The sequence below is a fragment of the Leopardus geoffroyi genome, chromosome C1 (genome assembly GCF_018350155.1).
Source record: "Leopardus geoffroyi isolate Oge1 chromosome C1, O.geoffroyi_Oge1_pat1.0, whole genome shotgun sequence".
Lineage (NCBI taxonomy): Eukaryota > Metazoa > Chordata > Mammalia > Carnivora > Felidae > Leopardus > Leopardus geoffroyi.
Genome location: NC_059328.1, coordinates 103,993,706 through 104,007,895, shown reverse-complemented (window position 1 = coordinate 104,007,895; position 14,190 = coordinate 103,993,706). Strand labels below are relative to the sequence as shown.

General features: G+C 48.3%; 2 protein-coding genes across 2 annotated transcripts in view; both read right to left on the bottom strand.

Moving 5' to 3' along the window:
* The window catches only part of GPR89A (G protein-coupled receptor 89A), a 79,115-nt gene extending 67,652 nt beyond the window's left edge, over positions 1-11,463 (bottom strand). Inside the window, exon 1 of the mRNA XM_045478912.1 lies at positions 11,439-11,463. The gene's annotated coding sequence lies outside the window, so the exon portion shown is untranslated. The remainder of the gene's footprint in view (positions 1-11,438) is intronic.
* On the bottom strand, positions 214-11,543 carry GJA8 (gap junction protein alpha 8). The gene is made up of 2 exons (XM_045478914.1): positions 11,439-11,543; positions 214-6,498 (listed from the first exon to the last, which is right to left on the bottom strand). The coding sequence occupies exon 2, from the start codon at positions 6,485-6,487 to the stop codon at positions 5,165-5,167; it is 1,323 nt and encodes a 440-aa protein (XP_045334870.1). The 5' UTR covers positions 6,488-6,498; positions 11,439-11,543; the 3' UTR covers positions 214-5,164.
* Positions 11,544-14,190: the final 2,647 nt, after the last annotated feature.

Here is a 14,190-nt window from a genome sequence, read left to right as displayed (position 1 = left end):
AGGAAATTGGCAAATGCTATAAACCAGGGCTTCTTTACCCTGCAGAGAGCGGTTTGTGAAGTGTTTACCAGAATACCACTGCCCCCCTCCCAAAACCCCAGTCCTCTTCTTCCCCAACCCCTCAATTCCAAAGGAAGGTAACCACGAACTGGGGCAGTCTCTTCACAGTCTAGCTTGGTTGACAAGTCAAAAGAAAAAAAAAAAAAACAAAGATGGCGAAAAGTCAAGTTAGTTTTATTTGTTTTGTAACAGTCTAACATGTGACTATTAGCTCTAACATAAGGATGTGGAGGGTCGGAGAATTCAGGACCCAATCCCAAGAATGCCTTTCTCCCTTGCCGGAGATTTCCCCCAGGAAATTTGTTAGGAATATGCTCCTTAGCTGAGTCTTTACTAACCCTGTTTCCTAGGTGGAACGTTTTGCAGAAAAAGGCAATGGAGCCATCAATTTTTCCTTCCAGGAAACTTCATGTGATTCTTCCAGAATTCTTTGTCTGCCCTAGAGAAAGAGCTTCCAGAAGGAAGTGGGGCTAGAGCTGACAGTATGTCCCACTGCTGCCTTGGTGGTCGACTTTGGGAGCTACAGTGTCTAGGGCAGTGGAGACTGACTTGTCTTCATTAAAGTCTTCTTTTGTCTAACTGCTGAACCTCGAGTTTCATTTCCTTTTTCTCCTTCCTTCCCGGTTACATATTTAGTTATAGTACAATGATTACAAGAAGGGAAAGTCTCCCTATTTCAGTATCACTTCTAGGCACACACTGACTTTGTTTTACAGATTGGATTTACGCTTACAGGAGTTTTCCATCCAACCAGGCAAACCCTTTTGCATCTAAATGTTGCTAACTTGGGTTGTGTGGTCATTTGCACACAGTATGCATGGAGGGATAATTCGGGGTGGGGGGGGAGGGGAGGAGTGGGGTGGGCTATGCTGTGTGGGTGGTAGCTTCTTTTTCACCCTGAGCATGACTTAACCACCCTCCCCAGGAGCTCACGGAGAGCAGCTGCCCACACTAGCCTTGCCCCAGGCCTTCCACATGGCTTAAACTGCAGAGTTCCTGCACATAGCTCCGCCAGTATCCAGGGGCTCCCTTCTGCTATGAGTCAGAGACTCCGGTCTCAGGGGCTGGCACATCTCTACACATGAGCCCTGGGAAGCTGACCACCTCCTGTAGCACCACCTTGAGCATTGAATTCTCGCGTGATTAAAAACGTGCTCTTTTCACAGTGTAATTCTTAGGAATTCAGGACGACAGAAACATTGCCCATCCCCTCCCCTCCCCCCACCCCCCCATTTACTTCCTTCACTTCACTTATTAGCTGACTTTTTGTGGGGATCTTAGTCAACAATCTATGCCGGATTTGAAAGTGGTGACTGTCCTTGCTTCACTATGCATTTTACAATAAGGCCTTCTGACAAATTTGGACAAGGCCGTCTTCCCTTTCCTTGATTTCCAAATTAGTGAATTAAAAAAAAAAAAAACACCCACGTATTTCTTCTAGTATGCTCATGGTGTTTCCTGGGTATCAATTCACTTGTTGTATCTTGTGAAGGAGGGGTAAAATTTGTTACCCCCCCCCCCCCCAGTTGACTGAGGGAAAATCGTCATGTGGAGCAGGTTAGTGACATCTTGGGGTCCTGGGGCAGCCAACACTTCTGACTTGACCTTCATTGTTCTTTGTGGGTAAATCTTAGCCCCAGGTCACAGTGACCCTCAGGAGTATTTGTCTGATTCTGTGTGGGAGATGTCACCTGTGTGGCAAGTTGCAGTGTCACCATGAAAAGCAGATAGGCCTTTTTATGATGCCCCAAATGCTAGGCCTAGGGATTACAGACCCAGGTTTGAAATTTCCGAACTGAACTTTGAGTTACTCTGTCCCTCCCTGTCACAGATCTCCCCTGATGGAGGAGGTGTTATAGCTGCTGTTAAGTGATTGGCCCTTTTCCTCTGGAGCAGGCTGTACTTTGGATATCCAGCTGTTCACTGATTCTTTTTCTTAGTAGGTCTACATGCCCTAAGGATTTTAGTCTAACAAGGGAAGGACCCAGAGTAGGATTTAAAGCTGGACCTACTGGAGCCCAGGGGGGGATTATAATCCTGAGTCGGTCATAATTATTTGCCTCCAAACAGATACTGAGGGATCCAGCTGTACAACGTTAAGGGCCTCCACGGACACAGAGCTGCCTGCAAATGGAACCTGGGACCTCTTCCAGAGGGTGAAAGTAATTGCCAATCTGTCCCCAGTCGTTTCTCAAGGTCAAAGAGCCTCAGGTTCCTACTAAACATATGGGGGTCCAGATTCTGTTTTGAGCCTTCTCTGAGAAAACTGATCTCCAGAGTGTCTATTCCACACTGGAAAAACTCTCACTAGGTAAATGCAAAGCAGGTTGAGAGGGGGGGATGGAAACCACCCATCTCCCTTCCTTCCCAGTCTCCCTGCTGCTAGAGGAATCTTTCAGGGAGTGGTGACACTGGGCAGGGGCGGGGGGGGGGGGGGAGGGGGGGGCTCCAGGCTTGGCGGCCAACTCGTTAATCCTTAACGATACCCCTGGAGGTAGGTTGGTGGCAAATACCATCTCTAGTTTGTAGACAGAAAACCAAGAGACACAGAGGTTAAGGGATGACAACAGCACAGCTACTAAATGGCAGAAATAGAAAAAAAAAAAAAAATCCTGGTCCCTTGATGTCTGTGTCTATTTCTGCCCCTAAATAGTCTTCCTCTTTTATTGGGGAGACTAAGAGGGAAAATGGCAACTTCCCTGGTGGCGGGGTCGGTACAGACAGTGAGGCTGGATCCTGCTTCATCCCGGGAAATACACTCACTCGCAGGCTCATGCCAAGACAAGGAGGCCTGCAGCCTTCACCCCTGCACCAGCAGTTTTCACTTAGAGCAGGGTGAATTCTCTTTTTTGGATGAGGTCCTTGTGGAGATAGATACTCCGTTCTGGTGATGATCAAGCTGTTCTCAGGCTCTGAGTTTATATCTTCTTAAAATGAGCGTGCAGGAGCAAAACCGTAGGAGCAATTGTGCAGCCATTGGGGTGAGCGCAGTGGCGCAGTGTCTGTTCCCAGGCCCCAGGGCATGTGACTTGTCTCACCATAGGGAAGTTCTGGGTGGAGCGGTGTTGATTGCCAGGGGAAGAGTCAAGCAGTAGCCAGAAAGTCACATGTCTCTGAGATAAATACACCTCTTCTATTCAACTATCCACTGCCTGATACATTCTTTCACTGAAAGTTTGTCACTGTGGATTAACCTAGGTAAAATATATTTTAAGCTGTCTCTTTGAAAATGTAAAAGTTCCCCGGAGTATTTATCAAACAACCATACCTTAGAACGAATTTAATTTCTAGACCACTTTGTTTTAGAATGGGACACCACGGAATGGGAGGGGAGGAATAGTTTGGGAGGAGGCTCTCTCTGCTCTGGAAAATCCTCTTAAAAGGAAGGGGATAATCAGAGGGGCAGCAAAAGGGAATTCCTTACTCCAGGATGGGGCTGGCTGGGGGAAGACAGAATTAAGGCAGTTTTCTGGGTACTTCTTTCAGGTTCCCTGGTGGTCCCATGTCCAGATCTCTGCCGTGTCATTTTGGTTTCTATCCCTCGAAGCATAGCTTTGGGTCAGATAAACCATCCTGGTTATCACTTTGTCCCTCAGCTCTGGGAATTGATTGGCTCTAGGTGAAATTGCTTCCTGTGGGAAATATGTACTTGTACTTGAGGGTTTCCCCAAACTGGACTGCATGTTTGAGGAGTCTTGGTTGTAAGGGTCAAAGGTAGGAGAACTTTGAGATTCTTCTTGTTCCCTTTAAGCCTCTGTGTCCCTTCTAGGGAGGAGGCCTGGCCTGGGACCAGACTTTGAGATTCTGGCTGTTTGAGCTTCCACTTGGTAAGAGGCTCTCCCTAGTACCGCTGTGATGGTCCTCCTTGTGCACATCTTATGTCTGGGCAAGGCCTGAGAGCTGACTCTCCTCAAGACGGGCCAGCAGACAGTTTATCTGCTGGCTCAGAACTGGGCTTACCTCCAGCCCCTGATAGGAAGGAGGCGTGGCTCTCAGGGTGAGCACTGATATTGGCAGAGGAGAGGAAAGAAGGGCACGTTCTGTCTTCAGGGAAGAAGACTGCGACCAGACCTCCAGGCCTTTTCAGCTCAGGGAGAGGGTCTGGGTCCTTGCCCTCTTTCCCTGATGGTGCCCCGGACAGAATTCCCACCAATTCAAGGGGTATAATCGCATCAGAAACCAGGAGCTACGGTGACCTGAGAGAGAGGTCAGTGAGAATACTGGGTATCTCCTGGGCTGATGACTTTACCCGGACACTCCAAATTGGTGAAATGAGATTTGGGCGGCCTAGACACAAGTTGAGACCATAAGTAACATGACCAATTCCACGGGAAAGCCGGGCTCACTAGTGTAGGCTCACCTTGCACATTGGTGCCCCATGGGTTAAATCTGGCTGGCACACATTTTGCTTGGCCCACATGGCATGTTTAAATTTTAGCTGGCAATATTAAAGAGGTTGGACATTTCACCAAGAAGTTTGGGCTTCTGGATTCTGTGGAAAACTCTGAAATTTCTGTGGTAACACTGCCTGGTAATCAGTGCCTGGCACTGAGCGACAGCTGCCCTCTGCCCTCCCCCGCCCATCTTCACACCCCTAGACGTCCCATGGCATTAGAAAAGGCCCACCCCACCGATTTAAAGCACCTGCCTGCATCCTGTAGGCATTTGAGTTTGGGCCCCCTGATACTTGGTCACACGGCGTCCGCTAGGGAAGCGCTGGGGTGATAAAGTCTGGCTGAGCCAGCGGGCTTGAGTCACGGCTGGTAAACAGCTGTGAGGCATCCACAGTTCTGATTGGAAGGATTCCGATGGAGAAACGGGGGCGAAAGCAGAGTTCCCCACTGCAGCTGGGGTAGAGGGGCAGGGCAGTCATTTGAGACTGGGAACTTTGAGGGGACAGTGGGTTTATCTTGGTGGCCCTTTTATATGGGAAAGCTGGTTTCCTAGTTGAACAGCAAAGTACCGTACCCCTGCAGTACCTGTCCAACCAGGGGTGGGTGGGAGGGGAGGGACAGAAGACTCCAATCATGGTGGCATCCTTTACGTTTCATCTTGCCCTAGGTCAGCTCAGGGGTTTTCTTCTCTCTCTTTCTTCGGCAACACTTCACACGGTTAGATCGTCGGACCTGGCGCGGCTGCTGGTCTTGCTCAGCCTGCTCAGTGGTCTGGTGTCATCCCTGCTCAGGTCGGGACACAGGGAAGGCGACTTCTCCACGGGGAGCCCTTGCTTGGCTACCTTCTCAGCCTGCAGCTCGTCCTTCTCACCCTCCTTCCCGACCTCGGGAGTCTCCACTTTCTCCCCCTCCAGCACTGCCAGGGTCTCCTGCCCTTCCGTGCTCACTCTCTCGGCTTCCTGCCTCTTGTCTCCCACCTCCGGTTCCGCCCCCTCCTCCACGGGCTGCTCTCCCCCCTCTCCCTCCTGGGCTCCCACCTGAGCGTAGGAAGGCAATGTCTCTTGGTAAGCCCGGGACAGGTCCCCCAGGGGCCCGGGGCCCATCTTCTCCTCGAATTGCCCGAAAGGCTTGGCAGAGAGGGGGCTGGTCTCCACCATCCCGACCTCGGTCAGAGGGAAATAGTGGGACACGATTTTCTCTTCTTCCAGCAGCTGGTAGCCCTTGGCTTTCTGGATGGAGGAGACGGCGATGGAGTGCAGGGACTTCTCGGGGATCTCCCCCAGGGGCTGCTCCACGGGCCTCTTGAAGGCCGACCGGATTCTCTTCAGGCCCAGGTGGCTCATCTCCAGAATGTTGAGGAAGAGGGACACGGAGGCCACAGACAGCATGAACAGGATGAAGATGGTCTTCTCCGTGGGCCGCGACACGAAGCAGTCCACCACGTTGGGGCAGGGCCACCTGCTGCAGCGGTAGAGGGGCAGGATCCGGAACCCGTAGAGGAAGTAGTGGCCCACGACGAAGCCCACCTCGAAGAGGGTCTTGAAGATGATGTGGCAGATGTAGGTCCTCAGCAGGGTCCCCTCCAGCCGGAACTTCTTGGTGCCTTTGCTGCTGTTGCTGCCCTTCTTGACGCTGCCCTGGTCGGCGGCTAGGGGCGCCCTGTCGCCGCCCTCGGCCGCCCCCTGCTGGCACAGCTCGTCGGCCTCGCGCTCCTTGCGCTTCTCCTGCATGCGCACGTGGTGCACGGCGTGGCCCACGTACACGAGCGACGGCGTGGACACGAAGATGATCTGCAGCACCCACAGGCGGATGTGCGAGATGGGGAAGGCCTCGTCGTAGCACACGTTCTCGCAGCCTGGCTGCTGGGTGTTGCACACGAAGTCGGACTGCTCGTCCCCCCACACGAACTCGGCCGCCGTGCCCAGGATGAGGATCCGGAAGATGAAGAGCACCGTCAGCCAGACCCTGCCGATGACCGTGGAGTGCTCGTTCACCTCCTCCAAGATGTTTCCCAGGAAACTCCAGTCGCCCATGTCTCACCCACCTGGAGGAGGCAGAAGGCAAGAGCTGAGCGGCCGCGGGGCACCCCCGAGCGAGGCTGTCTGTGCCAACCCTCGGGGTCCCTCTCCTTTCTGAGTTAACTGCCACAGTCCGCGCGTGAGCCGCGCCCATGCAGCGCTCTTGGCGCAGACGGTGAGGCGGGGGTGGGGGGGAGGGGGAAGCGGCCTGAAGGATCTGCTTCCACTAGCTTCCTCATCTGTAAAATGGGTTGAACGCTAACACCTGTTCTCAGTCACTGTGCAAGCAAGCGGTGGTCTGCAAGGGTACGGGAGGCAATAGGTATGGAATTCCTCGAGTTCCACCCCAAATAAGGGTTCGCGGTTGACCATAGATAGAAACCCCATGGTTTCAGGGATTTAAATCGAGACCACAAGCTTGAACTAAGCCTCAAGACGCATAACCCTTAAAGAATACCCCACCCCACGGGGGTGCGGGCCCCCAACACAATTCTAGGGTGTGTGAGATGGTCTGTAGCCACCTTACTTTTCACCGTGTGAGGATGTGTAATGATCGGGCGTTTGAAGTGGAAGGAAAGGAACACTTTTTGAACGTCTCCTTTGCGGCAGACTTTTGACATTACATTATTCCATTTAATTTGATTATGCTGGACTCTAATCTCCACGAGGATAAGGACCACGCCTGTTTTATTTACTGCTACGTGCTCAGTGCCTGCCACAGGGCCCAGCACGTAGTGAAAACTCAAAAGGTATTTAACCCGTCTGGTTTGATGAGAAAACAGAAGATCAGAGAGGTTAAATAAACTAAGATCAGACAGCTAAGTAGCAGGAGTTTTGTCCTCCTGGTCCCAAAGCCTGACTTCTTTCCACCACTCTGTGGAGATAACATTGCTTTCCTTCAAAACTACGCAACTCCTGTACTCACAATTTATGTTTCTTCTGTCTCTGGGTTGAGATTTGGAAACTATTCTTAATAGCTTCACAAATTGAGAGCAATATTTTTTTATATTATTGGTATAACCCTTTTACATCCAAAGGATGGGGAGAGGGCTTCAGGGAGGAATCATGTTACGGGGTGAGGAAGGTCCACGGAGACGCTTTTAGTGTCCCACTGAGTAAACAAGGTTTTAGGGTCTGTACCATGCGGCTATTTTAATACAACTAAAAATTTGTTGGAAAAAAATGCCATTAAACATGATAGCATATAATGCCCCTAGCAGCAGCAACGACTAATGCACATGGGATCGAACTGACAGGGTGATGTGTGCAAACTGGGGCATTCATCCACTGCAACCCTGGGCTAACCTATGAAGGACTACAATCAGAACTTCCATTTTGGGGCATCTGGCTGGCACAGTCCGGGGAGCGTGGAACTCTTGATCTTGGACTCATGGGTTCGAACCCCACGTTGGCCATAGAGATTACTTAAATAAATACATAAATAAAAAAAACTTAAAAAAAGAAAAAAAAAACCCTTCTACATCAACCTGTGGCAGATATTCCTCCAGCTTGCACATCTCTAGAGTTGCAGTGTTTTCCTCATCACTGCTCTCAGACCAGGACAAGAGCCCTTGCCCGAGTTGCTGCTCAGGGCTTCTTTCCGCCTCACCCTACCCTACAGGATTAGAAGCCTATGGGGGCAAAGGAATATACCCACCAATGGCAGTGGTGATTTTAATGACAGTGATATTTGTTAACCACTCGATGGGTAATGAAAAGTGATAGTTTGGGTGTAATTTTCATCACCAGGAGAGGATAAACAAAGTGGCATCTTCAAGCCTCCTTCCGACCTGTGGTTTGGAGCCTGGCCAGACAGTCCTTGGTGGCAGACAATGACGACTGGCATGAGTAATGCCCAGCCCATGCCCTCAGGTTATGTACAACCACCATCTGCTTTTTGTTGCTCCTCTTGGAACCCCAGAAACTCCCAATTAGGTAGGGCATCCAACAGCAGCTTCTCTCCTCCTGGGAAGGTGAGAGCATCCGGGGCTCCCTAATCATGACTCCAGCATTGGAAAGAGTTCCTTGTAGGCATGGGGGTACCGAGAGTGGGAGAGGGTCCTCTACTCAGAACCAGATGTTCGGAATCCTAATCACATGTGCCTAGTTATACTTCGGCACTTGACACTCCTCAAAGTACTGTCAAATCTAGTCCTTGCCCTGTAACGAGTGGCAGCCGTTTCCATCACCTTTGGGGAAAAGATGGGAAGCATCACGAAACGAACAGGCAGCCCAAGCATAAATCCTAGTGGTGGCAGAGCCAGGAAAATCCAAGTTTCTTACAACATGAGTCAGTCTAACATTCATGTTAAAACAACAATTTATGTAATTTACTCCCACAGGATCAACTCTGGCTTTAACATACTCTAAATCTCGTGTTGCTAATGTCTTATCCCCATTGATATGTCAGCTTGCTTTTGACACTCTTCCTTGTACTGTACTGTATCAGTCCTTTGGGATTTCCGTGTGTATTTCACTCGTGTGCCCCAATGAATGTGTGCAGCGAGCACACACTCCCCGGAACCGTATGTCTATCAGTCTTGTTTCTTCCTTTGAGAATCAAAAGCTCTTGGAGGGCAGGGACCATTTTGTTTTCATCTTCTGTGAGCCATCATGACACAAAACAAAGACTTTCACAGAGTGGGCCCTCCATAAACACCAGTGCATGGGACCAGTAGTAATCATTTCAAATCTGAACTTCTCAATCTCTGAGTGTGTGGAATACTGATATTACTGAAAGTCTGGAGAACTCCAGTCTTCTTTGCTGCAGTTAGCAATGGGGAGGCTGGGAGCTTGCAGAGAAATGCTAACTACCAAAAAAGGATAGTAAATTAATCCCAAACTAGCTCTTTTGAGGCACTGTTTTGTATAAGATCAAAGATATAAATAAACTGGAATCTCGAAAAGATTCTTGACATGTGAATGATGTGATATATGTTCATGAAACAAGAGACCCTCCTGAGCACCCCGTCAGTAATTTCCAAATTAAAGCCAAACAGGGCTGTGTCCTTCCACATTCCATGCTGCAATGCTGGGATTGAGCGTATGTGTGTGTATGTGTGTTTCATGTGTCATGACAAGGTTTCTCATAATAATGGAGAGAGAGAAACTAATTTAGGATGAAATCTTTCCAATTCCATCCTATTGAAACAGGCCAGCTATGCTTTTAAGAAGAGAAACTTTAGGGCGCCTGGGTGGCTCAGTCAGTTGAGCGTCTGACTCTTGATTTCCACTCAGGTTGTGATCTCACAGTTCATGGGATCGAGCTCTGCACTGGGCTCTGTGCTCACTGTGTGGAGCCTGGTTGGGATTCGCTCTCTCTCCCCCTCCCCTGCTTTCTCTCTCTCTCTAAAATAAATAAACATTTAAAAGAAAATAAGAAGAGAAGCTTTAGAGGTGCTAAGGGAAAGGTTCCTGACTTCTGCACATGAAAATTATACTCAAAGGAAGTCAGATCAGAGTATATCTGAACAAGCTATTCCACTGGAGTAGGGAGTAATCTAAACCAAAGAAAGAATATTTTTCTGCTCTTCTTCAAAGAGGAACAGATCTCTTACAGATGGAAAATAAACCGATGGAGTTCAAGCCTCCACCCCCAGGACATCCACCAGAACACCTACCAGAGGATTATGGTTTTAAGTAATGATGAAAATGACATCTTATGTTTGGGTCTCCCTTGTCTATTTATAACTGATACACTTTTCCATATCTTATTTCAGCCCTTATAACAACCTGTGAACGAGGCCCGTGGTTCTCAGCCTTGGATTTCACAGACTAGTACAATAACAACAACAAAATAGAGTGACCAACATAGGGCTACCAACTCCTAATTGTACCAAGCAAGGACATAAAAATAAGAAACTTATTAAATCACTAATTATGACTACAGTCTGTTTTCACCATCATTCCACAAAAGGGGAATTTTCACACCGCAAAACTAGAAAAGACACAATTTCAGAATAATAGGCCTTTAGACTGAACACATTTAAGTTGGTGAAAAAATGTGCTACATTGTTTACTGCATTATTACTACAGGCTGCTGAAAAGTTCATCTTGGACCAGAGCTCACAGATCCACAGAATGACTATTTGAGAAAAAGAGAACCAGGCATTATCACCCCTCTTCCCCCCCACCCCTTACCAGATAGGAAGGTAGACTAGGAAGTTAAATAAGTCTAAAGGGTCTCAGCTAGTGAGGGCAGAGCAGAGATGGGAGCCCTGGTTTTCCCGCTTCAAGCCCAGGGCGATTTCTAGTATAACATAACCTTCTCTTGGCTTTAAAGGGGCAGAAAAACACACTTACATCTGTGTTAACCAGTTCCCTGAAGGATTAGATGGCCACTGACCACTCTGAATTGTAAGGGAGTGTAAATATGCCTCCATTCATGTCTCTAGAGCAACTACTTTAGAGAGCAGCTCTCCTAGGGAGCCAGCAGAGTCTGCTCCCGGAAGACTTTTAGGGTCCTTAGCTAGACCTGTTCTTGTGCCCCATTAAATGCTCCAACATGAAAACACAGAGCATGAAGCCTCCTCTACACCCACAGCACTCAGTAGTCACTACCATTACTCCTATCACAGAGTTCAAGTGAAAAAGTGCAAAACTCTTTCATAAACACCAAATACTCGGTTTAGGTCCCTCGGGATTCCTGGAGGCATGTCAATTCATTCTGAAAAATGAGAAGACCTTAAAAAGTCAAGTTTTAGTTAGAATTTGGACATCTCTGCTCCCCTCCCTCTCCCCCACTCCTACATTCCTTTCCCTTCCAAACCTCTGCCAACTCTTAGGCCAATTCCAAGAGGGTTTTCAGAACTGGACTCTAAATCCAGCCATCCCAACCCAAGACCGAACCTTAGTGACAACGTTTTTCCTTTTGGAGAAGCCTGGATATGGCCCTTAATTAGGCTGGGAAGGAAGCTGGGTGGCAGGGGGGAAGGCTACAAACGACCATCACCCAAGGAAAACTTGCCAATAGGAGTAAGGTCCCCCGGAGAAATATGTGCTCTCTTTCTCTCTTGGCGCTCAGCAGCAAAATGGCAACTTTGGCCTCCTTCCTTTGGCACCTAAAAGCCCACCTCCCACTTCTCTATCCCGCCCCTACTGTGCTGCACGACTGAGCAGATATGACTGGATTGGTCCTGATGGGTAGGTTTTACTGTCCAGCAATATTTTAAGCTCCCAGCCAGACAGCTTTTATGAAGGGAGGGATGTTTCGAAAACAATGGGAGAGAGAGAATGGGAGAGAGAGAATAGGAGAGCTGTGTTGGGCACAGAGGGGAGGAGGGTGGAGAAAAGCTGATGCGGGAAAGCTTAGATGGGCTTCTGCAGCCTCCAAAAGTGTCTTTTAGCAGCAGACTGGCCCTCTGTTGCAGAAAGCCCTTGGCTTCTCTCCAGAGGCCCTGAGCCTGGGGGGATTTTCCCCAAGCCCCACCTTCAGCATAGAGAATCCTAGGGAGGTAGGGACAGACGATGTTCACCTGTGTGCATCCCTCTGCCCCCCGGTCAGACTGTGCCAGAGTCACCCCAGAAAAAGAGTGTTTGGTCTTTTTCAAAGGATGATCTATCCTCTTCTCTTGGGGGGTTGGTCTTGGGTCTCATAACTTGGAGCAGAGAGTGTCTTTCTTTGGAAGGAGCCTTAACACTCCAAAGAATTCTGGTGCCATTTATCAATATAGTAACACTTCCCTCCTTGGTTTCCTCATAATTACAAATACTTTCGAGAAACTGCAGAGTCAAGGGGATTAGGCAGCGTCAGCTAACAGTTTTAGACACTAGTGCCTCCATCTGTGAAATGGGGCTATGATGGCTTAGCTCCCCAGGAAGCTCTGGAATGAAATACCAATGTGGCCTACTGAAGAATGATGTTTGGAAAGCTAGCTTGGAGGGCAAGAACTCATGCTCTCTGTCTCCCTGAGGCCCACCCTCTTCCTGTTGTGTGGGACTGACCATTGCACTGGTATGAAAAATGGTTGTTTCGACCACAGTTTCCAAACCCCAAGCTGGGGCATTTTATTATACAAGTTTATGTGTGGAAATGATGGAGCAAAAATAGTCAAAACTGGGATGGTTTCAGGAAATCTACAAGGTATGATTACTAAATGGAAGGCAATTTTAGGGTAAGCCAGAAAAAAATAATCTAAGCACTTGCCTCTTCTCTACCCCTATTTCCTGTCCTTTCTGATGTCATGGGAAAATTGCGTTTTGATGGTGGCAGTTTGAAGGGGGATAGTACCAAGGCCATAGGAGTCTCAAATTCCAATCATATTAAAATGTTCACTAGTCCACAGCCTTCTTCCCTTTAGAATTCTGATTCCTTTTGGACTTCAAATTTGAAGGACTACTTTAACTGGGACAGAGCCTTCTAGAGAATTCCTTAAAGACAAATGGCCCGTGGCTATTCCTCAATATCAATGAGTCAGAAGAGAGAGGGAAGGAAACCAAATCAGACTTTCTTTTGAGAACATTTGGCAAATGTTGATTCCTGAAGCTTGGAATATTCTGGAACCTACAGACTTTTCAAATGAACTTCTCTCATCGATGGCATCCCTGGCTAACTTGGCTCATATAGTGGAGCAGCCCCATCTCCTGACATCACTGTGTGGAGAGATGGCCATAAAGGATGTGTTTGAGTCTGGAAAAACAAGGAATGTCCTCATAACTCTGCACCGACTCTAGTCTCTTGAGTTTGGACAAATCTAGCTTTGTCACTGAGCACTTTCTTTGCTTATTTACTCCGTTGACATTGAAGACACTCTACCAATAGTGCCCATTTTTGTGGTCAGTTGTTTTTGAATTATTTTTGTTGTCAGTTCTTCTGTTTGCAGTCTTTGAAAACATAAACACTCAACCCCTTACATCTAGAGGAATGTTTGAAGGAGATGGGGAGAGAGGCTCATCTCAGGCTCATCTGTCACTCAGAGATGATTGTCTATTCCTTTTTTATTTAAAAAAATTTTTAATCTTTATTTATTTTAGAGAGAGAGACAGCGTGTGAGCAGGGGAGGGGCAGAGAGAGAGGGAGACAAAATCTGAAGCAGGCTTCAGGCTCTGAGCTGTCAGCACAGAGCCTGACGTGGGACTCGAACTCACGAACTGTGAGATCATGACCCAAGCCAGAGTCGGACACTCAACTGACTGAGCCACCCAGGTGCCCCTCTATTCCTTTTTTTTTTTTTTTAATTTTTTATTTAATTTTTGAGAGAGAGAGAGAGAGACAGAGCAGGAGTGGGGGAGGGGCAGAGAGAGAAGGAGACACAGAATCCAAAGCAGGCTCCCGGCTCTGAGCTGTCAGCACAGAGTCCAATGCAGGGTTCAAACCCACGAACCATGAGATCATGACCTGAGCCGAAGTTGGACGCTTAACCAACTGAGCCACTGAGGCACCCCATGATGACTATCTATTCCTAACCAGCAGTTAGAGTCATTTTCTCAGGTCTTTAAGAGGGAAGACTTCTTGTGGTGGCTCTGTTGTTTTATTGGGTGTAAATAAATCTCTAGAACATGGGCCATAACTACATTCAAATGCAAATTCTACTGTTATGTTCTGTAGTAAGGAATGGATTATTAGATCATTCACATGTTGGGTAATGTAATGGTGGCACTCTTCTACCAGGGTACATTTTGGAAACAGTGACACAGTTACATGTGGGATGATCATGGGATTTTCAGTGGGAAGTTCTGGCTCTGGGTGTGGCCCTTTCACTTTCTGTTTGTGAGCAGTT

Excerpts from the sequence above, each read along its gene's own strand:
- GJA8 (XM_045478914.1), bottom strand. The coding sequence starts at position 6,487 with ATGGGCGACTGGAGTTTCCTGGGAAACATCTTGGAGGAGGTGAACGAG.